Source organism: Letharia columbiana, assembly GCF_014066305.1.
Source record: "Letharia columbiana isolate WasteWater2 chromosome Unknown Sc0000042_s0, whole genome shotgun sequence".
Lineage (NCBI taxonomy): Eukaryota > Fungi > Ascomycota > Lecanoromycetes > Lecanorales > Parmeliaceae > Letharia > Letharia columbiana.
The window spans coordinates 79,109-105,921 of record NW_023501086.1 but is presented as its reverse complement, the minus strand read 5'-3'; the positions used below and the strand labels follow the sequence as shown (position 1 = coordinate 105,921).

The 26,813-nt window shown below is 51.3% G+C and overlaps 10 protein-coding genes across 10 annotated transcripts; 4 read left to right on the top strand and 6 right to left on the bottom strand.

The window, feature by feature from the left end:
* Positions 1–336: 336 nt before the first annotated feature.
* On the bottom strand, positions 337–1,569 carry HO173_009677 (uncharacterized protein; the record flags this gene model as incomplete). The annotated part of the gene is made up of 1 exon (XM_037311566.1): positions 337–1,569. One exon carries the CDS (start codon positions 1,567–1,569, stop codon positions 337–339), a length of 1,233 nt encoding a protein of 410 aa, XP_037161513.1.
* Positions 1,570–1,821: 252 nt separating this feature from the next.
* On the bottom strand, positions 1,822–6,384 carry HO173_009676 (uncharacterized protein; the record flags this gene model as incomplete). The annotated part of the gene is made up of 4 exons (XM_037311565.1): positions 1,822–2,967; positions 3,015–3,156; positions 3,205–4,872; positions 4,922–6,384. 4 exons carry the CDS (start codon positions 6,382–6,384, stop codon positions 1,822–1,824), a joined length of 4,419 nt encoding a protein of 1,472 aa, XP_037161512.1.
* Positions 6,385–6,640: 256 nt separating this feature from the next.
* Positions 6,641–7,698, top strand: HO173_009675 (uncharacterized protein; the record flags this gene model as incomplete). The annotated part of the gene is made up of 2 exons (XM_037311564.1): positions 6,641–6,767; positions 6,815–7,698. The coding sequence occupies 2 exons, from the start codon at positions 6,641–6,643 to the stop codon at positions 7,696–7,698; spliced, it is 1,011 nt and encodes a 336-aa protein (XP_037161511.1).
* Positions 7,699–7,756: 58 nt separating this feature from the next.
* On the top strand, positions 7,757–14,839 carry HO173_009674 (uncharacterized protein; the record flags this gene model as incomplete). Its single annotated transcript, XM_037311563.1, has 3 exons — positions 7,757–9,731; positions 9,837–14,230; positions 14,282–14,839. The coding sequence occupies 3 exons, from the start codon at positions 7,757–7,759 to the stop codon at positions 14,837–14,839; spliced, it is 6,927 nt and encodes a 2,308-aa protein (XP_037161510.1).
* Positions 14,840–17,066: 2,227 nt separating this feature from the next.
* Positions 17,067–17,937, top strand: HO173_009673 (uncharacterized protein; the record flags this gene model as incomplete). The annotated part of the gene is made up of 4 exons (XM_037311562.1): positions 17,067–17,089; positions 17,184–17,453; positions 17,565–17,715; positions 17,773–17,937. 4 exons carry the CDS (start codon positions 17,067–17,069, stop codon positions 17,935–17,937), a joined length of 609 nt encoding a protein of 202 aa, XP_037161509.1.
* Positions 17,938–18,327: 390 nt separating this feature from the next.
* Positions 18,328–21,303, top strand: HO173_009672 (uncharacterized protein; the record flags this gene model as incomplete). Its single annotated transcript, XM_037311561.1, has 1 exon — positions 18,328–21,303. One exon carries the CDS (start codon positions 18,328–18,330, stop codon positions 21,301–21,303), a length of 2,976 nt encoding a protein of 991 aa, XP_037161508.1.
* A 150-nt stretch (positions 21,304–21,453) lies between these two features.
* On the bottom strand, positions 21,454–22,334 carry HO173_009671 (uncharacterized protein; the record flags this gene model as incomplete). Its single annotated transcript, XM_037311560.1, has 2 exons — positions 21,454–21,992; positions 22,109–22,334. 2 exons carry the CDS (start codon positions 22,332–22,334, stop codon positions 21,454–21,456), a joined length of 765 nt encoding a protein of 254 aa, XP_037161507.1.
* Positions 22,335–23,041: 707 nt separating this feature from the next.
* On the bottom strand, positions 23,042–24,328 carry HO173_009670 (uncharacterized protein; the record flags this gene model as incomplete). The annotated part of the gene is made up of 5 exons (XM_037311559.1): positions 23,042–23,133; positions 23,202–23,339; positions 23,403–23,600; positions 23,659–23,799; positions 23,884–24,328. 5 exons carry the CDS (start codon positions 24,326–24,328, stop codon positions 23,042–23,044), a joined length of 1,014 nt encoding a protein of 337 aa, XP_037161506.1.
* Positions 24,329–24,852: 524 nt separating this feature from the next.
* On the bottom strand, positions 24,853–26,021 carry HO173_009669 (uncharacterized protein; the record flags this gene model as incomplete). The annotated part of the gene is made up of 5 exons (XM_037311558.1): positions 24,853–24,917; positions 24,974–25,111; positions 25,170–25,361; positions 25,411–25,563; positions 25,622–26,021. 5 exons carry the CDS (start codon positions 26,019–26,021, stop codon positions 24,853–24,855), a joined length of 948 nt encoding a protein of 315 aa, XP_037161505.1.
* Positions 26,022–26,350: 329 nt separating this feature from the next.
* Positions 26,351–26,813, bottom strand: HO173_009668 (uncharacterized protein; the record flags this gene model as incomplete). The annotated part of the gene is made up of 3 exons (XM_037311557.1): positions 26,351–26,434; positions 26,514–26,534; positions 26,625–26,813. The coding sequence occupies 3 exons, from the start codon at positions 26,811–26,813 to the stop codon at positions 26,351–26,353; spliced, it is 294 nt and encodes a 97-aa protein (XP_037161504.1).

The following is a 26,813-nucleotide window of genomic DNA, read 5'->3' as shown; positions in this document are numbered from 1 at the left end:
GCCCTTCGCTATGAAAGTCCTATTCATACATATCTATGGTCCTTACGTATCCAATATTTCCCATCCCACTCAGACGAAGGGTCTCCAGGTCAGGATAACACTCGGTGCGCGTAAATATCAATATACGTAGAGTGGACGTTGAGAAGCGGTGAAAAAGTTAGCACTGTCCGAGTCATGGGCTGAGTAGGTGGGGGCGTGTTTCGAGTCATGAGCAAGTAGCATGGATATACAAGTACTAAGGTACCTCCATAATACTCAGTGAGGTTGGTTTTCCGCAAGATAGTTGTAGCTGGCCGACAGAACACCGCTAGACGGGTGTGGAAGCAGAAGAGCTAGCTAATCCCAAACACGTCTCATCTTCCGGCGAAACATCCAGCATGAAAGGCAGCACCATCGACGCTCTATCCTCGGACAACAGACTCTCCCTGTAACAACCCCCCTCGCTCCTGCCGACGAGAGACCGTGCTTCACTTCCGACCACAATCCCATGCGGTGACCTTCCACGAGGAGTTCGACCCACATCTTCCCATCCGCGGCAAATGTTATGCCCTCAAGGCCGTGATTCAGACATTCAGACCGCACCACGAGCCTTTCCAACCCGCGCATTCTCTCCTTCATCAGCCGTACATCCATCAACGAAACGATCATGTTCCCAAGCCACAGCTCTCTGAGCCCAGTCCAGCGAATGCGAGGCGCGCTGAACCACTCCTTCTTCCCCTCAACGGAGGCATATTCATCCAGGAGGAAAGGATTCGGTCCTTCGCCGTCGACCCATTCGAACCTGAACGTGTGCAGCTGTCCGTCAGCGGCGAAGGAGTGGAGCCAATCGTGCAGCACCCGGGTGCAGGTGCGCCAATCTTCTTCGACGCGTCTTCGGGCCTTGACGGGCTCCGTGTCCCACTGTGCTGCTTCGTGGTTGAAGTGGTGCTCTTTCTCATGCGTCTTGTCGTCGTGCCGGCGCACGACTTTGACATCGAGCTCTTTCAACCCGTGCCACACGTTCTTGCCCGTCCAGCCGGCATCGCCGAAGGAGGTGAAGCTGCCCCAGCGGAGGGCTTGGATGCCGGAGAAAGAGAGGTTGTTGATTGTGAGGCGGGTGAGGAGCGGTATGTGTGCACATTGGAGCGCGAGGCGGAAGGAGAGGAGACCCTGAAAAGGGTCATCATCCGGGGCGGTGAGGTCGAGGTGTTCCAAGCGGGGGAAAGATGGCAGGGGGGTAACGTCGTTACGTCTGGGTACCGGAGTATATTGCGCCACGGTGACGGTGAGGTGTTCACATTGTGGGGAGATGTTGTGGAGGGCTGACAGTTCTTCGGTCGAGAAGATGTTGAGGGGAAAAAGGAGACTGAGGTTTGAGAAGACCGAAGGATCCGCAGAGTCGACCCAGGCTTTCGTTATTGGGGATACGCGTCGTAAAGAGAGCTTGGACACTAGAGGAAGGAAGGAGTGAAGGTAGGTGGTAGGAAAGGCGGGGGAGTAGGCCGGGTGGTACAACCGGATGTTCACTGAGATTGGCTGCTTTACGCCAGCGAGTAGGCATTCGAAGGGCGAAAGAAGCGAGGCTGACATGTCAGTACATTCAATTAGTATGGTTTGCTAGAAGAGTAGATTTCCTAGATTTATCGCAGAAGTTGTAGGGAAATTCAGGATGCTAAAAGATCAGCAGTACTGACTTAGCAACTTTGAGCGGCTGGAGGTGAACATCATTGGCTCTTGAGAGCCGTCACTTGTCCAAGGTCCGACAAATTAGAAAACGGAGTGACTTCTTGCCCCGGACACGCTAAGTATATAACACGAGAACTGGTAGATATGAGCTTAATATCAAGCCCTTACTTTAGAATCCGAGAAGATCTTTTGCCACACATCTAGCCACGCCTGCTGCTGCGCCGACAACCCACGTCCAGGACTGCGAAACGCCTGTGTCATTATCTGCCTGATCTGACCACGCAAAACTTTGAGGGCCAAGAACGTCTTCCACTCATCCAGGGCAAAGCGAATCCGATTGCCATCCACCACTATCACCCCCGAGTACATCTTGAACTCCGCTTCACCGCAGACGAGAGCAACCGCAAAACTCTCTACTGGACTCGTCTCATGGGCGTTGTAGAACTTGTTGCTCGATTGCATGATGTGGTAGAATGACAGCCATTGCGGCGGGCGCTCGGCACCTTTGTTGACGGACGTGGGATGCAAGCTGACCGTCTGGTTGTTCGCGATGTTCTTCCAACCTTTGCCTTCTCGTCTGAGGAGCTTGGGGTAGAAGCTCCAAGCGATGACGGAGTTGAGAATGAGGTCGTTCTTGTTATTGCTGCTGTAGCGATCAGGTAGTTCGACGAAGCTTCGGAGCCTGGACCAATATCGGACCTTGTTGAGGCATCCTTTCTCAGCCTCGTTCAGGATTACGAATCCAGCGTCCACCAAAGAGGCAGTAAGCTGCGACTTCGTATCTTCAATATTGGATAATGTCTGCTGACTCAGAAAGTTCCTCTGGCAGAATTGTTGTTCGGACATTGCGGTCGAGCCGCCGCACACTCGTCGCCATGCGCAGTAAGTGTTGTAGACTGTAAGAAGATCAGAGTCCCCCTTCTTGAAAGCTTGCCGTGCCGTATCTGCTTGCGATATAGTACCCATAGGTACTGAGAAAGGTGACTTGGAGGAAAGGATGGCAGCTATGGTGAGCATTGCATCGAGGCATCCGAAAATGGTACCAAGTAAGAGCAGCTTGCCCAGAAACACATCGAGCGGCAGTCTTGCAAGCTGCCGCCCCAGAGGCGTCAGATCTTCTGCAGCTGTAAGGGCTTTGACATCGACAAGAGAATCTATCGCGCGTCTGATGTTCTTCAAGGAGGGAGGATCGAGGGCTTCTGAGAGTGTCTGTTCAATGCCGCCAAGCTTGCAGATCTTGACGCGTAAAACTAGGTCTTGTAGGGAAAGCCTAAGCATTTCAGGGGTTTGTTCTCCAGGCATCTGCTCAAATGTCAGAATAGCGCTGTGGATGTTGAGACTCCACTTACGATGTTGTCATGGCGATTCTTGGTGAAGAGATGAAAGCAAAGGCCTTTCTGGACCCGACCTGCTCGTCCACGTCGTTGTTTTGCGTTAGCTCGGGAGATGAATGCTTCAATCAATCTGGAAAGCTGCCGCCGCTCATCAAATCTTGATCACCGTCAGCGTCGAGTAAACGTTGGTCAGAGACTAATATACCTCATCTCCTTATGCTTCCCTGTGTCAATCACGCAAGTAACATCAGGAATGGTGATACCAGTTTCTGCGATATTCGTAGCGAGAACGATCTTGCGAACTCCTGGTGGAGGGACGAGAAAGGCTCGTTCCTGCTCATCTGTAGCAATCGTAGAGTGTAAAGCGTAGATGTACCATCCAGTTGTGAATGTGCGGTGGCCGGCGAGCATGTCGTTAAGTCGCCTGATTTCTGCCATGCCAGGCAGGAATACTAAGATCGCCTTGCTGTAAGGGAAGTAAAACTCAGAGGTAGCGATCGTTTCAAGAAGCCGGACTATGAGACTGTAGCTGACGCGATATTCGTCGAGTTTTGCCAATGTGCTTAGAGTCTTTGGGCTGTATCCTTGGAGATCAGCAATCTGGGATGGAACTTTCGCTGCGTCGTCGTCATCGATTTCCACAGCCTCAGCACCACCATGAGATCCCGAGTCGGCGTTGAAGTTCGTGACTTCCACTGCATCCTCTAAATATTTCGTGTCGACGGGGAAGGTGCGCCCAGGCACGTTCATAATGGGTGCTCCGCCCAGATAATCCGAGAAACGCTCTGCATTGACGGTAGCTGACATGAGAACGACCTTGAGGTCTGATCGCCTCTCCAGCAGCTTCCGAAGGACTATCAAGAGGAAGTCGCTGTCGATGCTCCTCTCGTGCACTTCGTCAAGAACAAGATGTGTGATGTCTCCGAGGTCATCTGACCTCTCCAGCATACGCATCACAATCCCAGTAGTCGCATACACAAGCCTCGTCTGCGGGTTGAATTTGCTTTCCAGTCTTATAGCAAACCCAACAAGCGATCGAAAGGTGCCGACATCGCCCTTCCGTTCTCCAAGCTCTTCGCTCACACGTCGTGCCAAAGAAATGGCAGAGATTCGTCGAGGCTCGGTGCAGTAGACTTTGCAGGGACGCCCGCCTAAAAGCTCATGCTCTAGTATGAAAGCTGGCACCTGCGTACTTTTTCCGCAGCCTGTCTCACCACATATGATCACCACTTGATTATCTCTTATGGCATCCATAAGGTCATCTTTGAAATTCCATATTGGCAAGCTCATGCGAGAGGTGAGCATGTGCTGGTAAGAAGATGTGGATAGCTTCGATGCCCATAATGCTTTGATGTCGTCAGATCGGACTGCGGGAGGTGAGAAGCTGTCTCCTTGCATCTGACGCCAGTCCGCAGCTTTGGGCTCCTTGTTGAGAGTCTTTAATGAAATGCCGTTACTCTGTTCGTCCAAATTCTTATCCGCCTGGCCGTGCTCAGCTATCATACTGCGGAGCTCGCGTAAGACCTGGCGATCGGCTGCTTCGTCTTGGTCTTTCTTCAACTGAGATAACTCTTTCCAGAGGTCTCTCCAGGTTGATGGCAAGCGCAGATGCACCTTTTCCTCTTTTTGAGACGAAGCAAATACCAGGAACATGGCGACAGTTGAGATATATGCCTCTGATTGGGCCCCAGTCGGGCAAGAAACCGCCACCATCTCAATCTTTACGGAACGAGCATCGCTTTGGCAGATGAGTTTTTCAATAGACATTGCAATCGTGGGATCTTGCATTCGCGACCATCTCACCTCGACGAGATGTCGATTCGAAAAGGAGGTTGCAGATATCGGCTTGTAGGTGACTTGGGAGGCAGAATCTCTGTCTAACGTCAGCAAACACTGTCAGCGATACAATGTGGAAGTCCCACCGTGCTTTGCATGCTTCCTCTAAGACCCTACGAGGGCTCATGCCAGTCCATTTTCCAAAGTCTCTGATTTCCACGTTATCGCCTTCTTGAGTTACAGTACTCATAATGCTCAAACCAGTCGCTGGGTCCGTTGCCGTGTCTGGAAGGCTGGTAAAGAACCCGCCAAGCATGCCATCCGTGTCATCATCGCCATCCTTGGATTCTGCAAGTTTTGCATTGCTTTGTACAGTTGGCATAACTTTCTGTTGCTCTGCGTCATTCCTTATACCAAGCCTTTTGCGCTCCGCAGCCTCTTGCATAAGGTCGATATGGATCTCTGCCCATTTGCTATTGGCTTTGTCCTCGTCGAACAAGAGATCCGACCTGATCTTGTGGATCTTAGCCGTGAGACGCTCGGTTCTCCGCTTACTTGCAGAGTCCGTATTGCCATTAACGACGGACTGCTTACCCTTGCCCCGCCGCTGCCGTCTGGCATCAATCTCAGTCAATTCAGGGCTGATCTCATGTAAGCGCGATTGTAACTGTAGATACTTTGTCACCAGATGTTCTGGCTCTACATCACTGTCTGAGTCGCTTGCAGAAGAGACAGAGCTATCTTCATCAGGAGTTCGAGATTGCTGCGAAGGATATTCTTTGCTGAGAGGGGATTCAGGCCTCGAGTCTGTAGGGGTAGTTGCCGGTGTATTAGTCATTACTCCGGACCGTTGTTGGTCATTTGAATAATGGGACTGCCCTTCGCGAGCGTCAAACCTGGGTAAATCTGCCGGCTCGGAATCCAAAGCCAACCAAGCAAGGCATTCGTCGAGGCCCCAAATTGACTCTTTGCCTGAAGATAGACTCTGTGAGCCTGATTTATTCATCGTTGTTAGTAAGTGGCAAAGCGCCAGATCCGTCCTTTGCTCAGGAAAACCCAGCAGTGGAAGGAGTCTTTTCAATGCCCATAACTTGATCAGCAGGTCGTCCTCGGAGAGACCCATAGTTGCTTTGTTACTGTCAAGATTTGCAGATAGATGTCCGTTGTTGTCTTCTTGTGCTTGCAGTAAGTCTGTGATAATTTGCATTATCTCTGGAGGTAGCCATTGACGAATGCCGAGGTGCTCTGCTTGTGAACGCAGCAAACGTTTCTCTGTCTGAAGTCTTGAATACTGTCTAGAGATATCCTTCTTCGTCTTCTCTCCGTGACTTTCGACGAGAAGCTGAAGACCAGAATCTTCGAGCTGTGACTCAAGCTCCTCGGGGGTTAGCTCGTATAGCGCCTTCTCGGGCTCTCTACTTGAAGAATACTCCGCTCGCATGCCGTCTTCAGCAGCTGTAGAAGGGGCATTCGCATCTACGATACCCAGCCGCACACCGCCTTCGATCTCCTTAGGTTCATCGTATTTCGACTTTGAAGCTGTGGATGTTGTAGCAAACCCACGCGCTGGATTGCTCGCAGGCTTCTTTTTCTTCTTGTTGGGCGCCATTCAACTAGCCTTAAGGCGTAGTCGTGGATAGTGATACTGTGGAAGACTGGAAGTGAATTCTGAATGGCTGGACTCTCCTCCCGCTGTTGATAGTACTCGGAGACTTGAGTTCAGATATTTGCCCTCTCGACCCCCATATGCTTGGCATTTTGTCCTACCCATAATATATCGGATATTTTTTGTGCTGAAGTGATACCGTTAAAAACGTAATTACATTGATCCTTCGACTCGCTCATGGATTCGCGTCCTCGAAGTCATGGGAGACGCAAGTCAAGATAGCAAGAGTACCAGCCTCAGCCACCTACGTGATGCACTGCTCTCAAGTTCCACGAAAAAGCGTGGGAATGGGCTGGCAAACCTCCATCAACAGATTGTACAGTCAGGTAAGAGCCGTGAAAGAACATTCGCTGAGGTAGCTGACAGTTCACAGAACTATTGCAGCACTCCTGTGCTGAGGCCGTCGACATCCTTTTCCTGACCTATCCCTACTATAATGATCGCATTTCGCGCCGTGCGGTTCAATCATGTCTCCAAGCTTTCCTCGACAATAGCGATTATTCCTCTACTCTTCCAGCAATTATAGATTGGTATCGCAGAGAAACGGCAAAGCCTGGGCTAGCTGCCTCTAACGCCTTTGTTTTAGTAGAGTGGGGATCCATAATATTGTCAAGAGCATGGGAAAAGTCCGATCCACAACTATGTCTGTCATTCGCCAGGGTATTGGAGGTGTGCCTCTCTTCAGGCAAGGAAACTGTCAAACGCTCTGCTATCGTGGTTGCAAGGCGTGCCGTCCGAAATCTCCTTGGGGATGAAGCCAAGATCTCTGCGATTGTCAGGCAACTTACAGCCAAAGACCAACCACTTGGGAGCCGGACAGCGGTCCTGTTAGGCGTTATAGCTGGAGTATGTGCACGCAAGAGCAAGCCTATCCTGGGCAAAGACCAATACTATGCTTTCTACGTACGGGAGATCCTTGGATCTAGAACAGCTGTACCGTCACAAATTGCCTGTGCCTTGAACGACTTCTTCGAGAATTTTACCACAGCTGCGGAACTACGCAAGGAAATTATACCTACACTCGAGAAAGCCCTTCTGAGAGCGCCGGAAGTCGTGCAAGGTCTGGTACCACCCATGGCCCGTTCTTTGCCTCCTGAGGTGGACTTGGCCGAGATCATAGCGGACCATTTGCTCAAACCGTTGCTAGCCAACACCAAGTCTCAAACTGCAGCAGTCCGTGACGGAGCTTCTTCAGCGTTTGCAGCCCTCATGAGTCGTGCTCAACAAGAGATTTTTCTCGGAGAAGATCGCAGATGACCTATCGGCATCATTCTCTAAGGTTACTGTGGTGGAGCAACGTCTAGTGCAAGCGCGTATGCTGGCTCAAATACCATACGTTTCATCAAAATCAGAGTCGATCTGCCGAACCATTGCTAAGTCAGCAGGCAAAGAACCTAATGAGACCGCCTTGGCTGCCGAGGTTGCTGCCTTGACGACTCAATATGCTCAGATGGTCCTACATTCTTCATCGGATAGTTTCAAGAGAGAACACGCAAAGGACGTAGAGGATGCCTTTACTAAGGGCTTGAGTGACAAGAAGCCAGGTGTCAGGAAGATTTGGACCTTAAGTGCTGGGGATGTTTTATGGAAGGTAGCGGGCGGTAGCCTTCACGCATCAGAACAGGCCCTCAAAGTCCCCCCAACCGTTGTCTACTTTGTGGAGAGTATAGCCCCGAAGCTGTTGCAGATCTTCGATGAGGTCGCGCAAAGCCCTATTGTCGCAGGGCCACTGGCCGTAGCTGCTTTCACAACTACCGCCTTATGCCCAATCATGTTACGAATCATTGGGAGTGAGGCCATCAGGAACTCATTACGCAAAGCTAAGGTCTACGACCGGGCTCTTTCTCAAGCATCTTTCCTCCTCAACCAACGAGTGTATACAAAGCTGTCAAGCCACGAAGATCTTTCGTGGGTAATTCGCGCTTTGGTGGCTTGCTCGAATGAACTTGAAAAGGTACCTGCGGATACAAAGGATGCCTGGACACAGACTTTTCTGTATCTCATCGCGGCAGCTGGCATTCCTACTGCGAGGAACGAAGCAATGACTGCCCTGACCGATGTCTGGTCACAACGGAGTAGATTGATCTCGCAGATGGTAATTCAGGGGCTTTGGAGCTGGCAACGGCAAACGGAGCTATCAGAGAAGGATAACGCGGCGGTTTTAGCAAAGAACGGCACTTCCCTGTTATTCCTAGCAGTACGGTCTATTTGCCCCCTGAAGAAAGATACAAAGCTGCAAGATTATGATTCAATGAAGACTCAACTTATCAATATGCTTGTCCTTTGTCGTCCAGAGATACTGCCGCAAGTACATTGGATTGACACGTGCTTGAGAGTGGGCCAGGATCCAGGCACCATTGCCCGCACCGAAGCCACGAAATGCTTGCAAATGGTTGACCGCTGTTTGACACCTATTGGAGGTCCTGCACCCTCTCCCACGGTTAAGCTAGCAGCCTACAACACTGCTGCCGAATTGGCATTCGTGGCTCCTGAAACAATCACTCCAGCTCTTATTGGCATAATCAATGGCTACCTACCCACCGACGAGCTGGAACAGTGTGGTCCGACAGAGATTGCAATAGCTCGAACACGGGAAGGGACCGCTTTTGTGGACGTTCTTAGCCCCAAAGCCCAAAGCTATGCTTTCGACAAAAACATAAAAGACTACGATACAATGAAATGGGAGGACGAAATACGAAGTCAAGTTGCACAGAAAAGAGGCCAAGACCGCAAGCTCACGCCAGAAGAGAAGGCCAAAGTCCAGGCTCAACTAACGAAAGAGGCTGCCATAAGAACAGATGTACATAAATTGGAGTCAAGACTTCGGAATGGAATTGGGATTGTACGCGCACTTGCCATTGGGCCGCCAATTGACCCGGGACTGTGGTTGAGCCAAGCTTTGCAAGCTTTAGTCAATGTCATCGCTGCTGGCGCAGGTCGTCTAGTAGGCCCCGCTGCAGACGAGACTTATCTGGAGTGCTCTCGCTTCGTGTCCTCCAGACTTGGGTCTCTGAGGCCATTCATCGGGATTGCAACGCTTCGAGCACTAGGATCGTCTACCCTTCCGAAGGAGCTTGTGGTAGAACCTTTAGGAGATCTTGTTACCAGGTTGCTGTACCGCCTTCGCTTTGCGAGCGAGCAACGCCCCTTTGACAGCATGTCTCTGGTCTACGTGTTGCCATTGATCTTTGCTGTACTCCAACAGAGCGGCATTGCTCGCACAGCATGGGATGAAGCCGATGAACAGATCACACTAGCATTGGAAATCCTGTCGTTCCATGCAGATGCGTGTAAGTTTCGATCTTTGCCTGTTGTTGGGTTTCCTAACTCCTCGCTCCTGACAAACTGTGTTCTACTTTCGCTGGGGCTGAATTACACACTGACTGTAAAAACAGTCACAGACAGGCAGCTTCCGCGTGACCAACTTCTGAGTCTTTTAATCCAGTCAATGCAGCGGTTCTCACAACATTACAAAATCATCAAAGACACTTTATCGGATGTATGCCGAGCGGTTTCAGAGAACGCCACCCCAGAAGATGTCGCAATCCTGCTAAAAGGGGGTGTAGTGCCCCAAATCTCAGTCAGAACTGCGGTCTTACAAGCCATTAGAGATCATATCGATCTGACTGAAGCTGACTACTATGACGAGATCTGGTTGGCATGCCACGATGATTTGGATGAAAATGTCGAGCTTGGCCACCTTATCTGGCAAGAGAATGGACTAGAAGCGGAACCAGAACACGTGTTCAAAATGGTACCTTATCTCGCTAGTCAGGATCAACAGCAACGACGCGCCGCATCACGAGCATTGGCAGGGGCTGTTGGCCAGGACCACAGCACATTTGGTCGAGTTGTAGACCAGCTGGAGGACCAATATCGCGAATTGGCTAAACCGCCATTACCAGAACGGGATGCATTCGGAATGCCAAAGAAGAGCAATCTTTCTGATCCATGGGAGAACCGGAGTGGTATTGCGCTCTCATTCAGGGCGTTGGCCCCAAATTTTGTCAATTTGGTTCCGTTTGTCGATTTCTTGATCCAGGATCGCGCGGTTGGCGACCAAAATGCGACGGTAAGGGACGAGATGATCGAGGCAGCGACAACAATAATTGGATTACATGGAGCTGCTCAAGTAGAAGAGCTCATGCGAAAATTCGAACTAGCCCTCGATGAATCTGATGCAAATCCTGACTCGTCTGACCTCGTGAGTGAGGCTGTGGTCATCCTGTACGGTGCGCTTGCTCGCCATCTTCGGAATGGTGACGATCGAGTACCCAAAGTTGTGCAACGGCTTCTTACCACACTCAAGACACCATCAGAGACCGTTCAGTATGCTGTTGCTGGCTGTCTTCCGGCATTGGTGCAAACATCTAACCACAAAACCTCGGAATACATCCAGTCTGCGCTAGACCAGTTATTACAGTCCAAGAAATACGCTGCACGGAGGGGTGGTGCATACGGTCTTGCAGGGATAGTGAAAGGCAAAGGGGTCTCTTCTCTACGCGAATTTCGGATCATGTCTACGCTTAATGTTGCCATCGACAACAAGAAGGACCAGAACCATCGACAAGGCGCACTGTTCGCGTATGAGCTTCTGGCTTTGGTCCTTGGCCGGACTTTCGAACCATACATCATTCAGATCGTCCCACAGCTACTCGCCAGTTTTGGCGACACCACTGCTGATGTACGTGAAGCCTGTTTGGATACCTCGAAAACCTGCTTTGCGAATCTCAGCTCGTATGGAGTCAAAATCGTTCTCCCAACGCTACTGGAAGGACTTGAAGAGTCGCAATGGAGAAGCAAGAAAGGTGCCTGTGACTTGCTAGGCGCCATGGCGTATCTCGATCCGCAACAATTGGCCCTGAGTCTCCCAGAGATTATACCACCTTTGACTGGCGTTTTGAGTGACAGCCACAAGGAAGTCAGGTTGTCGGCCAATAGGAGTCTACAACGGTTCGGCGAGGTCATTAGTAATCCAGAAGTCAAGGGACTGGTCAACATCCTGCTCAAGGCGTTAAGTGATCCTACCAAGCATACCGACGAAGCACTAGACGCCCTCATCAAGGTCTCATTCATACATTACCTCGACTCGCCCTCTTTGGCTCTTATTGTTCGTATACTCGAAAGGGGTCTGGGAGACAGATCCGCTACTAAGCGAAAGTCAGCACAAATCATTGGGAGCTTAGCACATTTGACTGAGCGAAAGGATGTCACGCCCCACCTTCCCATTCTTGTCGCTGGCTTGAAGCTCGCAGTAGTTGATCCAGTCCCCGCTACGCGCGCCACCGCTTCCAAAGCGCTAGGGTCTTTAGTGGAGAAACTTGGCGAAGATTCGCTACCCGACTTGATCCCCAGTCTTATGTCTACGTTGAAGTCTGACACAGGTGCTGGAGACAGATTGGGCTCCGCTCAAGCACTAAGTGAAGTTCTTGCTGGTCTTGGCACAGGGCGACTCGAAGAGACCTTACCAACAATCCTCCAAAATGTTGCCAGCGCAAAACCTACAGTACGGGAAGGCTTCATGTCCTTATTCATCTACTTGCCAGCTTGCTTCGGGAACAGCTTTGCTTCTTACTTGAGCAAGATCATTCCTCCCATCCTGTCCGGCTTGGCAGATGAAATTGAATCGATCAGAGAGACATCCCTTAGAGCAGGCAGACTGCTCGTCAAGAACTTTGCCACCAAAGCTATTGACCTCCTCCTCCCTGAGCTTGATCGAGGGCTTGCAGACGATAGTTATCGCATACGCCTGAGTTCCGTTGAATTAGTCGGTGACCTCCTCTTCAATTTGACCGGCATAACTGGCAAGACGGAACAAGATGAAGAAGAGGAAGGTGCTGCAGAAGCTGGGCAGTCTCTGCTTGAAGTCCTTGGGGAAGACAAGCGGAACAAGATCCTCTCATCTCTCTACATTTGCCGCTGCGACACTTCAGGTCTGGTTCGAACTGCTGCTATCAACGTCTGGAAGGCCCTTGTTGCAACTCCTCGGACTCTCAAGGAGCTTATTCCAACACTTACGCCACTCCTCATCCGACGTCTTGCAAGTTCAAATATGGAGCAGAAGGTCATTGCCGGCAACGCTTTAGGTGAACTTATCAGAAAGGCCGGAGAGGGGGTCTTAGCAAGTTTACTTCCTACGCTCGAGGAAGGCCTCCAAACATCCAACGATACGGACAGCAAGCAAGGAATCTGCATAGCACTCAAGGAAATCATCTCTTCTGCTTCCGAAGAAGCGCTTGAAGAGTATGAGAAGACTCTGATATCTGTGGTGCGCGTTGCGCTTGTGGATTCTGACAATGAGGTGCGAGAAGCAGCCGCAGAAGCATTCGATTCGTTGCAAAGGATACTTGGAAAGAGGGCTGTCGACCAGGTCCTACCATACCTCCTGAATCTGCTCCGCACAGAGGGCGAGGCCGACACTGCCCTCTCCGCATTGTTGACTCTGCTCACGGATAACACCCGATCAAATATAATTCTACCAAATCTAGTACCAACGCTACTGGTCTCGCCGATCTCTTCATTTAATGCAAAGGCAATAGCTTCCCTTTCGGAAGTTGCCGGGTCAGCCATGACAAGAAGATTACCTGCTATCCTAAATGCTCTAATGGATAACATTATCGTCTGCAAGGACGATGCACTACGATCTGAGCTCGGAGATTCATTCGATTCTATCTTAATATCGATGGATGAATACGACGGGCTGAATACTGCAATGAGCGTGCTGCTTGCATTGGCCAAGAACAATGATCACCGCAAACGTGCAAGCGTCAATGTCCGACTGAGCAACTTCTTTGCCAAGTCTGACATCGATTTCTCCCGCTACCACCAAGATCTCATCCGCGTCCTGCTCATATCTTTCGACGACTCAGACACAGAGGTTATCAAGGCGGCTTGGCTTGCCCTTTCAGAGCTTACAAAGCGCCTCAAAAAGGAAGAGATGGAGGCTCTGGTTTTCTCAACACACCAAATTCTACAACAAGTGGGAGTGCCTGGTCATAATTTACCTGGCTTCTTGCTGCCAAAAGGCATCAATGCGATCCTTCCAATCTTCTTACAGGGTCTCATGAATGGTACCGCCGACCAGCGTACCCACGCAGCCTTGGCTATCTCGGATATAATCGATCGTACAAACGCTGACTCGCTCAAGCCATTTGTCACGCAGATAACAGGACCGCTTATTAGGGTGGTTTCGGAGCGCTCGGTTGATGTCAAAGCTGCTATTTTGCTAACATTGAACAATCTCTTGGAGAAGATTCCGACTTTCTTGAAGCCCTTCTTGCCACAGCTTCAACGCACTTTCGCCAAATCTTTGGCTGATACCTCCAGCGAGGTGCTCAGATCGAGAGCGGCAAAAGCACTCGGAACCCTTATCACAATGACACCTCGCATCGATCCGTTGATCGCAGAGCTAGTGACTGGCTCTAAGACACAAGACCCAGGCGTACAGAATGCGATGCTCAAAGCGTTGTATGAGGTCGTCAGCAAAGCCGGAGCCATTATGAGCGAGGCTTCCCGCAGTTCGATCCTGGGACTCATCGATGGTGATACAAGCCACGCTGATGATTCGATGATCATCACCCATGCAAGGCTATTTGGAGCTCTTGTCAAGAGCCTTCCAGTGACATTCGACGCCTCTAGTCTAATCAAGACGCGTGTGCTGAGTATTCACATGAGCAATGCCACAGCGTTGAATCTCAACTCGGTACTTCTTGAATCGCCCGCCACACTGACTGAGGACTTCCCTTCAGAAACTCCCAATATCGTCTGCCATGGTATTCGAAGCAAAAACGTGAGTCCTCGGTATTTCTACCGCAGAAAAGCCTAGCTAATGGTTTTACAGACTTTCATCTCCGATAATTGCGTCCTCGCCGCAGGAAAGTACCTGCTTACGCTAAGGAGAGTTTCTAACCTCGAATCAAGCAAAGCTGTTATCGAAGCTCTAGCTGCAGCCATTGCACCCGGAGGCCCAGTTGACACTCGACGCCTATCTCTTGTTGTCATTCGTACAGTTAGCCGTACGAACTACGATCTCATGAGCCCAAGCCTTCCAGTCCTCGCACCCCCAATATTTGCCAGCGTCCGCGATCCAGTGATCCCGGTCAAGCTAGCTGCCGAGGCTGCTTTCCTATCAATATTTTCGGTCGTGGAGAGCGAAACCACAGTGTTCGACAAATATATGGCAGATGTTGGGGTAGGAATGAACCCTACGACGAAGAGGAGTATGACCGACTATTTCAAAAGAGTGGCAGTAAGACTAGGTACGCAAGCAAGGGAACGGAAAGAGGCCGAGGGTGGTCAAGGTGGACTGGGACTGTCTAATGACGAACGAGAAGATGAAAGAGAGATATGGAGTGTGGGAAAGGTGGACCTTGGGGAGAAGACCTTCAGCGATGACTGATAATGTGGCAATGGGTCATGAACTCGATGGAATTTAAAAAGCATCAGCGTTTGTAAATATGGGTTGTTGAGCATAGCGAGGCGTCCCGAAAAGTGTCATCTGCATGTCAATGATCCTTGGTCTCGGACACAGATATCGTGCCATCGATTAAGCGCAACGCCGAATAGCTCTATACCATAACACCCAGCGCTTGTGTTCAACAGCGGAGTCAGGCCGTCAAATACGTGTAAGAGAGTGCCAATGAATTCGGCTCTACTGTATAGCAAGAAGCCATAAAGAGGATCATGGTCTCTGGGGGCCTGCTCGAGTGGAAAGACCCAATGGGCAAGTCTCGGCACCAGATTTGGCCGGATGAATATGTTATAGGGCAATTCTTCATTCTTCCACTCACCTCGAAGGACCAAACATCCAGGACAGCGTGCGTGCGGACTTGCACTTTCTCGCACGGCTGCGTTCAATTGGCCTCAGCGATCTTTGCCATGATGAGATGTAAAGAAGAACAGTGCGCTGCTCATTCTGATTCTTTTAGAACGAGTAGAGTACCTCGAACTCGAAGCTGCTTGCTAGATCCGCACCCCAGTCCTTGCATACTTTTAAGGTACCTTGTTGAAATCTCAGGATGAAATGCACGGGTTCCTGGGAAATGGGTCCGCCTCGGCGCGCGGCGCTGCGTTGTAAGCAGATTCAAATCAAGATGTTTCCAATGATCACACAGCATCTCTAATCCTTAAGTGCGCGACGAAAGTATTATGCTACGATTACGCGATGAAAGCCAACGGATCGGTAAACATTGTGCATGAGCCATCTTCAGTTGTTAAATAGAACGGCTTCCTAGGAGTCTACTGCAGGCCCCAACTTCAAAGAGCTTTTTCAGACAACAAAAGAAGGATCGAAATATGGTTGTTGTCAATTATCTAGTGCCGGCTCTGGTTCTGAATGTATGTACCGCGCCTCCTTCTCATGGGGTTTAAGTACCAGTCAGCTAATGGAGCCTCATCCATACGATCAGCTCACCGTGCAGAATGTAGTGAGTAGTATCCCGAACGCAGCTCGCAAAGCATCCGGTCTCTTAACATTCTCCAGCTACAAATCGGATCCGGCAACCTCTCCACTGGTGGCACCCTCGTTCTCGGCCACATAACAATGGGCACATTAGTCTCCGAACCAGGAGTATGCCAACCCTACGCAGCCCTCGTACCAAAATCAGTTCTCCTCTCTAACAGTCCCTCAGTTCGAAACCCCTATCAATGCAACGATGTCGCACACAAACGATTGGCCAACCATAGATCCATCCGGGCTCCACTCGGGCTCCACTCCCGCCCTAGTCTCCTCGGCCTAGTCTCCACCGACGATGGCGCCTACCTTCAATTCTAGGCCACGGGAATCCAAAAGTCGACGCCGGAGTTGGTTGATGTTATCACGGGACTAACAGATAATGCGAGTGTTCCGTATGGTGCTATTTACTCTGGTGCGTAGCTTCTGAACACTGGGAGAATCACGCTAACGGTTATGTCACCCACAGTATTCGTGGTTAGCTTCAGAACGGGTTCTGCTAAATACAAGAACCTTGAGGACAGCATTTTCGTTGGGAGCGAGACCGTCGAAGCGCTCTGGGCATGGCGTTTTCCGGACCGGTCTTAGGGTCAGTAAGGTGTTTCCGACTAAGACGAATGTCACTCTCGAGTGATCACTGTACGTTGGTCTAAAATACCTTTGATCCCGTAGAAAAGGCTGAGCGCTGCCCGTAATCTACGCCTAGCAAGGCAAATATAGGGGAAAACATCGTCATCTAGGCTTGATGGGAAGATGAAGGTCGACTTAATTATGCGTACAATGTTAAAAAACTACCATATGACGAGTATATGATATTGACCAAAGATCGGAGTATGCATGGGTTCAAATGAGGGCTGGCTGCTTTAAAGGATTCGACCAGATAACGTAGACGCTAATCAGGTTTCTTGAGCCGCGCAATTGTTGTACTGATAGCGTACTCATCTGTGAGAAAAAGAGAGGATTGTGGCCTAGAGGACTGCTCGCGAGCTCGCCTTGAAAAGGTCCTAAGAGCAAGTCTTGGCAGAAATGGAGATCCTCGCTTAGCTTCGCACTAGACAAGCCCACACTTTGATGAGTCGACGACACCACTCTGATCAGTACAACATCACACATCAACAACAACGCCCAGTCATCCAATATGTAAGCTACATTTCACCCTTGAGACATAGACAGAATGGGTTATGAGCTATCTGTCACGTCTGGTGAATCCCAGCGTGCTGAGAACCTGCAAAACTCCGGATGCCCCTCCATCAGCAAATCTGTTCCCCAGCTAACCCACTCTCTCTCACAGGGTCAATCTCCGCACCCAAAAGCGCCTCGCGGCCTCCGTCGTTGGCTGCGGCAAGCGCAAGATCTGGCTCGATCCCAATGAAATGAACGAAATCTCCAATGCCAACTCCCGCCAGACGATTCGCAAGCTCGTGTCCGATGGTCTCATCATCCGCAAGCAGGTCACTATGCATTCGCGTGCGCGTGCGAGGGAGTTGACCGCCGCTCGACGGATTGGGAGACATAGAGGGTTTGGAAAGAGGAAGGGTACGAGTGATGCTAGGATGCCTAGGTATGAAATTTCTGTTGCAGTGCAAGAGCTACAAAGGAGGGCAATAAGATTTGCAACCTCAGTCGTGGATCTAGCGAATTGGTCGGCTGATTTTCTTCTCTCACTGTCTAGTCAAGTGCTCTGGATGCGCCGTCTCCGAGTCCTCCGTCGCCTCTTGGTCAAATACCGCGCCTCAGGCAAGATCGACAAGCACTTGTACCACGAGCTCTACCATCTGAGCAAGGGTAACACCTTCAAGCACAAGCGAGCATTGGTTGAGCATGTGAGTCATAACACCCTAAAAGTCTACAATAAAACCCTCTGACAAATCTCGCTGCAGATCCACAAGGCTAAGGCCGAGAAGCAACGTGAGCGTATCCTGAAGGAGGAAATGCAAGCCAAGCGCGACAAGACCAAGGCAGCACGCGAGAGGAGACAAGAACGTATCCAGACAAAGAGGAACGCGTTGACTGGCGAGGCGGAGGAGGAGGCGAAGAAGGAGTAGATTCTGGATGGAGCGAAGCGTGCTGGTTGAAGAGGGACCATGGATTACACATCATCCAAGGCGAGATCAGTCGCAACATCGTGAGATATGCTGCTGTTGTTGGCGTTGTTAGATACATGATGGTTACATCTGGCAGGTCTAGCATAGCAATGAAGCCGCATGTTCTCTCTGAAGTCGGTAAAAAACTCAGACCATGCTTTCAGTAGTTCAGCCGTCCACCCCACGGTAGGCTTGCTCTATAGCCAGATCCGACTTGTGCGATATCCATCAGCAGTGTTGGCAGTACTCTCGTTGCGGACAGTTTCATGCCAAGCCTTTTCGGAATTGCCTCGGATGTAGACTTTGTATCTTGCGACTCAATGCTGTACTGAAATACTCCTTTCGGTCGCCATGCTTGAAGTCCCTCTCACCTCTCAGGACATGGCTTCTCAGACACCCTCTCGAAGTCCTCCTCGACGGGAAGGTCACAATGACCGGCGAGACAGAAAACCAGCATCCAGAAAATTGCGGCAAAAAGGCAACGATGACTTCGAGGACCGCTGGGGCGACGAGGAGTTTGTGGAAGAAGAGGAGTTCGAAGAGTCACCCCCAAAGAGAGTCCGCCTTGGTGATGGGGTCGCAGCTCCTGCTCAACCGCCAGAGGAGGAACTTGACGAGGAGACACGAAGGGAGAGGGAAATGGAAAGAGACCAGCTGGAGAAGGACGAATTTGCCAGGCGGCTGAATCTCAAGGACGCTGAGAAGACGAAGAAGCTTGTTGAGGATCGATCATCTACGAGGGAAGGCAAGGAGGTGGCTAAGCGGCGAGCGCTGGCTGAAGATGCAGCAGCGAGACAGGCGGCAATGCCAGACCTGAGGGAGAGGTCTAGGCAAGAATATCTCAAAAAACGAGAAACGGAGAGACTGGCCTTGCTACGCAAACAAATTGCCGAAGAGACGACAGAACTCCGAAGCAACCCGGACTTGACAAGGAGGGAAAAGGATGAATTCGCGAAGAACAGGGAGGTTCTTCGTATCGCGGAGGAGAGGCTACGGATCGATGACCACAGGGACGGATACACAATGCCCGAGGACTACATCACGGAGAAAGGCAAGATTGACAGGAAGAAGAAAGAGGAAGCCCTCTACAAGCGTTATGTGGACAAGGACGAGCACGGCCAGGAGAGATATGTTACAGAGCAGGAGGAGTGGGAAAAGGAACAGACGGCGAAGGCGAAGGCCCAGATCTCTCAAAGCGAAAGGGTAGATGAGGGGGACTATGATTATGTATTCGATGATGCCCAGAAGATCAACTTTGTCATGGACACCAGGCTGGACAGTGACGCGAAGCCCCTGACAAAAGAGCAAAGAGCGCTGCAGGAACAATTGAAAGCTGCTGAGGCGAAGGCTTTCTCGATCGAAGACACACGAAAGAGTCTGCCCATCTACACTTTTAGAGACGACCTCCTCAAGGCCATCGGAGAATATCAGGTCCTCATCATCGTCGGAGAAACAGGCAGCGGAAAGACGACTCAGATACCTCAATACCTCCACGAAGCTGGATACACAAAAGATGGTCTCAAAGTTGGATGCACTCAGCCTAGGCGAGTGGCTGCTATGAGTGTTGCAGCGCGTGTTGCGGAGGAGATGGGAGTCAAGGTTGGAAACGAGGTGGGCTACTCGATACGCTTTGAGGACGCCACGTCCGATAAGACGATTCTGAAATACATGACAGATGGTATGCTACTGAGGGAGTTCTTGACTGAGCCAGATCTGGGAGCATACTCGGCGTTAATGATTGACGAAGCCCACGAAAGGACGCTGCACACGGATATTCTCTTCGGGCTCGTCAAAGACATTGCAAGATTCAGGCCAGAGCTGAAGCTTCTGATATCTTCGGCGACCATGGACGCCCAGAAGTTCGCCAAATACTTCGACGACGCCCCGATTTTCAACATACCTGGGCGAAGATACCCCGTCGACATCCACTACACTCCGCAACCAGAAGCCAACTACCTCGCTGCCGCCGTCACTACCATCTTCCAAATCCACATCACACAGCCAAGAGGAGACATTCTGGTGTTCTTGACGGGTCAAGAAGAGATCGAGGCAGCCGAGTTAAATCTACAGGAGACTGCGAGGAAGCTGGGGTCCAAAGTACCTGAGATGATCATATGTCCAATCTACGCTAATCTTCCTTCTGAACTACAAAGCAAGATCTTTGAGCCGACACCTCCGAAAGCTAGAAAGGTCGTCCTAGCCACCAACATTGCTGAAACTAGTCTCACAATCGACGGTATTGTCTACGTGATAGATCCAGGCTTCGTGAAGGAGAACGTCTATAATGCGAGAACTGGCATGGAATCACTGGTAGTCACTCCCTGCTCACGGGCTTCCGCAAACCAAAGATCTGGTAGAGCTGGGCGAGTTGCTCCCGGGAAATGCTTTCGCCTGTATACCAAGTTCGCTTTCCACAACGAGCTCGACGATTCGACTATGCCTGAGATTCAACGGACGAACCTCAACAGCGTGGTGCTTTTGCTGAAGTCTCTTGGCATCAACGACCTCATGGAGTTCGACTTCATGGATGCTCCACCTGCTGAAACTCTCATCCGCGCCCTCGAAAATCTCTACGCCCTCGGCGCTCTGAACGACAAGGGTGCCTTGACCAAGCTTGGGCGTCAGATGGCAGAGTTCCCAACAGACCCCATGCTAGCCCGCTCCATCCTCGCCGCCGACAAGCAGGGTTGCGTTGAAGAAGTGCTCTCCATCATCGCCATGCTCGGCGAATCCGCGTCCCTCTTCTACCGCCCCAAAGATAAGAAGATACTGGCCGACAGTGCCCGCGCACGCTTCACTATCAAGGAAGGTGGTGATCACTTCTCCCTACTCAACATCTGGAACCAATGGGTCGATAGCGACTTCAGCTATGTCTGGGCGCGCGAGAACTTCCTCCAGCAACGGAGCCTTACCCGCGCTCGAGACGTTCGAGATCAACTTGCCAAGCTCTGCGACAGAGTGGAAGTCACCATCACCTCCGTCGGCGCTCAGGATCTCGTGCCCGTCCAGAAATCTCTCACGGCCGGGTTCTTCCCCAACGCAGCGCGCTTGCAGAAAGGTGGAGACAGCTACCGCACCGTGAAGAATAGCATGACGACGTACCTCCATCCTAGCAGCACCCTGTTCGAGGTGAATCCGAAATGGATCATCTTCTACGAGCTCGTGCTCACGTCGAGGGAGTACATGCGAGGCAACCTTCCGATACAGGCAGAGTGGTTGGCAGACGCGGCACCGCATTATCATAAGAAGAAAGATCTGGACGCGTTGGGGACGGATAGGAAGATGCCAAAGGGGCAGGGGTCCGCGGGCGCGAAAAGTAAGATATAAGTTGAAGATTAGCATCAAAAAGATTCTTTCTCAACTTCCTCCTCCGTACTCAAGACTCCCTTTTACCCTCATCTCACCGGACTCGCCACAGAGCTCAGCTCCGCCTGCGGTGTCCCTTGCAACTCATTCATCCTCACTTCCCCATCCATCTCATGCCGCGAAGGCTCCACCCAGCCCGGATGGGTCGTATACCGCTGCCCGCTCATCATCTCCGGCACCCCCAAACCACCCAAAGCCATCTTCCCCTCCCTCCCCCTCCTCCGCGCCCTCAGCACGCAAAACCCCAGCGCCGCCCCAACCGCCACAGCACCCAGCGCAACCCCGACACCGATCCCCGCCTTGGCGCCCGCACCGAGCCCACCACTCGCCCGCGTCGTCGCCGTCGCCGTCCCCTTCACAGCCGACGTCGTCACCGACGCACCCGCAGACTGCGCCGCGACCGGCGACGAGGCGGACGTGGCGGTCGGAGCGGCAGCAGCCTTGCCGACGGACGCCGTGGCGGAGAGCCCCCCACGTCTGCGCGGCCGCGGCGTTGTTGTGCAGGAGGGCGAACTCGGGGCTCTGGCCGACGGGCCCGCAGGCGGGGGAGCCGTGGCAGTAGAGGGAGGTGTGGCACGTGTGGTTGAAGGCGTCGGCGTAGGGGAAGGACTGCGGGTCCGTGCCGTTGGTCGTGACGTTGGCGGTGTAGACTGGGGTTTCGGGGGTCAGTTGACGCCGCGAAGGGGGGTGACGGGTGAAGGAAGGAGAAGGGGGGGAATTGCAGGGCGAGGATGACTGGTGAATAAGACAGACGGATCAGACTCACGTGCAAAGTAGTTATCGTCGGTCGCGCACCAGAGGGTTAGGGATGGGTTTGTGAAGTTCGAATCCCAGGTGAAATAGACGACGTCGTTGTAGTTGTAAGCGAGGGCGTTTGAGGAGCTCGAGGGGGGGTAGAGCCAGTTGACGTAGGCCTTGCACGGCGAGATGAGGAGGAGGGTCGAGAGTATGGAAGCGCGAAGGGCCGGCCTTTGGAACGTGTGTAAATGCATGGTGAATGGGCAATAGGATAGAATAGAGCAGAGCAGAACAAAGCAAAAAAAAAAAGACTTGAGAAAAAGGTTTAAAAAGTTGCTTCGAAGTCCCATTTAAGAAGTGCGGAATAGCCTATTTGCGTCGAACATAATGAGGCTGTTGTTTGTTGGTGTGCATAGCCTCGTTCCGCCGCAATCCTGCGAACAGGTGCGACGGCCATACAAAGTCGCCGAGAAAAAAAAGTTGGCCAAGAGTCCGCCCCGGACAAAGTCGAGGCGAGTATCAAGGCCCTACTGACCTGCTGAAATAAAAAAAAAAAAAAAAATTGGTGTCCTCGATGATTGAATGGCGATCTTGTCGCCAGCCAGGATACCGCAGTAGGCTACACTCGGTTTGAGCAAAAGACGTAAATTGTGCCCGGAAAGGAAGCATGATCCCAACTCGATATGCAACAAAATCAAAATCCAACGGGCGCCGCAGCATGCCCGAGAATTCGGCGACAATACCGGAATGGGATGAAGGAGCTTTCATGATGCGTGACTCGGAGGGCGATATTGAGAGCGCTCTCCGCGGACGTATTGCCAGGATAAGAAATCGTGGGCAGATTCCCCAAAGCGGAAACTGGGAACTTGGGGTGCTCAAAGCTGGCTTCGAACGCAGATTTTGGACTGTGCAACTTGAGGGCAGTTCTTCCCAATTATGTTGCGAATGCCTCCGAGTATATCTAGATCCGACCTACAGCTGTACCGTTGACAACTCCTGCCAACGAGTCGAAGGGTTGGTCTGAGATTTCCATTACGAGGTTCCCATGCATGCCTGGAGGAATCAATTAGCCGTCTTTTCACATGCCCAAAAACCCAGATGGTATGCAAGAGTATACCAACCAAGACGATCAGCAGTCCCCCTCCTCCCCGCTCTGACACAGATCGCATTCAGCGCAACCGAAACCTCCCATAGATGATACCAACTCTCGGTATCCGTTGGAGCATTACTCAAGATCTTAAGCACACACTTCTCGTCCCCTTAGCAATCTTAACGTCAGCACAGACTTTCGAGTATAGGCATTGCGGGATGGGTAGCCTCACTTGACACCAGTTCTAAGGGCAGATCTTCTTCAACTGCGGGGTCCAGGAAGCTATCACCGAACAATCTCTGCTTGTCATCGGCCTTCATGCCCCCTTGGATCATTGCACATGCTTCGCGAGACCAAGGTACATCGGAGTCCTTGCAGCGGACGGTAGATGTGTATGATTGCAGCAGGACAGCGAGGTGATTGTCTCCGCCTAGTCCAGCTTTTAGTACGATGTCACTCTGTAGGTATACTCCTCCATTTGCACCGACCAATATTGATAGCAATACCCCCGGACCTCGGTGCACACCGTTCAATCAACGCATAACTCGCTTCAGCGATGTTCTTCGGGCTTGCACGTGCCGTGTCGTAAGGCGCTATGATCTCTGAATCGATGCGGCATTTGCCTTTGCCTGCCTCTACGATCAGCGATAGTAATCTTTGCCCGCGATAGTAGTGGGCGATTGGAAAGAACCGTGATAGAAGGGAGGACGTACTTCCCAAGGCTCTCTGCGGCAGTCCCATATCTTGAGGCAATCCACTGCCTCGCTGTGCTATCCGCGAGACTCTTTCGTTCGTTCGCTGGATGTAGCTGTATGCGTCTCTGCAGTCCCGGAAATCTAATCGACGGCCGTAGCGTACGTTGCACTGTAACCCTATGACGTTACCGCTAGGTGTTATCTCCCAAAATATGGGCTTATCGACGTCCAGACCTGGAGCTCTGAGTGCTGAAGAGTTGGCTGGTAGAGATGGTGGATGGGCAGGAGTGAAGGACTTGTTCGACCAGGATATGGACTGTTTCGATGGCGAGAGCAATTCGAAGAGGTTCGATGAAGATGTCGATGTATCTGAAACGATAGCGATGGAACCTTGAGGAGCTACATTCAGCGTTGAAGCTGCTGAGATGAAGCCGCTTAGGCATGCTATGTAGTGCGAAAGCATGGCTTCAGGAGTACAAACTTGTCGAGGGAACGGTTGTAAAGGGTTCGAATAGACTGAACGAAGTGTGTGATACCACATCCAATGGGCTATGCATTTTGACGTTACCCGATACCGCCTGCGCGACTTCAGCGCGGTTGGAGCCATAGAAGCGGTCATTAAGAGCGCATTACGGAGTACTTTGATGCGCAGAAGCGGCTCACCGAATTCGAGATTTGCTGTGAGGATTTCTTTTCTTGTCAAGCCCTTCACCTGGAGACGGTCGAGGTTTTATGTCTCGGATTAAGCCGCTCGGAAGGAAGATCGGGTTAATCGGAATACTTCCTCGGCGTCCGTACCCTAAGGATCTCCTCCCCTAGTCCCGACCAGCTTGGACTGTTCGATGATCTTATAATCATTCAGTGCGCCAGCGGTGCAAATTGGCTCCTGTCAGATGAGCCCGTTCCTGGTATAGAAAGCTAAAGTAGAGTAGCAAGACCCAGCAGTCGCAATTGTGCCCCACCAGGTTCTTCTCCTGTGAGATAGCTTTATGATGTTTCAACATCGGCCATGCCCTCTGCAGCGACCTCAAGAAAGAGATTCTTATTCGTCCCTGCCGACATCAGTCAATGCTCGAAATTCACCCAAGGTCTCAAAGGGGCAACTCACCAACTTGAGAGTGCAAGCCTTTCTTCCCTTGTCTCGCGCACATGGCAGTAACGAACGTCGCTGTCTCCCATACCCTATGCCACGACTCACTATCCGATGGGCCAGAGGTCCGAAGAGTCATGATGCACTTGTTATCCACTGCAGACCTCACATTAGCTATATGGTAATGTCGAGTCTTCGGAGCAGCTTTGCTCACCGGAATACCAAGTATAAGGCAACTTCACATTGACGCCTACGCCTCCCGTCCCGAAAGTCCTCACTTCTTTGCTGACATCCATCTTATCCATGATACTTTGGCAAGAGTTGACTATGCCCATGACGGCAGCACTGCCGTAACAACGAACGTTGGGTGTTTGTTTGGCAACGATGACACCCAGCCTGCCATCCCCTGAGGCTCGATTAGTCCTTTGCCGGAGAAATGGAAGTGGCGCACTCACCAAGCTCCTTCACAATCCCACCCTCGTTTGGACTCTTCTGCTCAACGCATTGCTGAATCACCGTGTTGGCTCCCATTGCCATATCTTGCAAAGTGGCGAGGGCGAAAGTGGAGCGTGGCCCAATAAGCGCTGCGATGATGCAGGTGCCGTCCGCTGCAAAGTGTATTTCAGCAAGAAACCTTTATAGCCAAAGGTCTCGATGATCACATACAGCTAACCCACCGCTGAGGCATGGGAAAGTCGTATGTGACTGCAGTACCGCGAGGTCCCCAGGTAAAAAGACTTGTCGACAGGTCCCCGATGGCAAAGGCTGCAGATTGGCAGCTTCGTGGATTCAAGTTGGAGCCAAAGCGATCTAGGCACATGAATTTGGGTTCTGCCAATACACTGTTCAACACGAGCGTAGAGTTCGTCATGGATAGAGACGAGGCAGTCATTTCGGATGATGCTTCGTCAAGCCAGGCGGACGAGGCTGCCGTATCCGAAGTTTCATTAAGATAGTTGTTTCCCCCAGAAGGCTGCGGATGGCTTGGTTGAATGTCCAGCGGAGAGAATGGCACCAGCGCCTTAGCAGCTCCAGCAACCAAAAGCAGAGAGGCAAATAAGCACATGTCTCATGTCAGTATTATGATCAGCAACGGTTTGATAGCGCAACGGTAAAACAGTATGTTCGCTCAGATGCAAATGTGACCCATTAATCGATAATTTCATTCATGACTGACAATGCGGCTCTGCGCCTGAAGCAAGGCTTTTAGCCAGGCGACGCATCATTCGCAACAGGAAAGTCTCCACAAGGGTCCGAGCATCATGTTTTCTTGGGACAAGCGCGAGCCTTTGATGCGCCTGTACAACCGGTCCGAATGCTACTCGTAGAGTGAATTTGTCCGCCTTTCCTTTCTGGGAAGAGTTGCCATGACTCAAAGACATTTGCCTCCTTCTCCTACAACTCATTGAAGCGCCTCAAATCCATCGGCTTTTCAAGTAATGGCTCGACATACGGATTGAACGTCTTCCAGTATGGATTCTGCGTCATTGGATTAGAATAAGAACGGCCCTTGCTAACAAGCTGCGTCATTGACCGCGAGGGTAAAGCTTCAACGTACGTCGAGATGATATTTCTGGCTCTATATCCGGCAACTCATCAGTACATTTCTACGCCTGCCCATTTTGAGGGCAGCTGAAAGCATCCGCAGAAGGAGAAAAGACCGACGTACGCTCTCATGCTCGTAGCGTTCTACAATGGTAAAGGCCCTCTTGTCTTGATTATCCTGCATCACAAACCAAGAAATTGTCTCCTGGTCCTTGCTGTACACATTGCTAGCTTCGACGAGCTTGTCGTGCAACTTCGAGATGGACTCGGCGGAGTTCTTGGCGTAGAGGTGGACTACGATAGTGTAGACCAT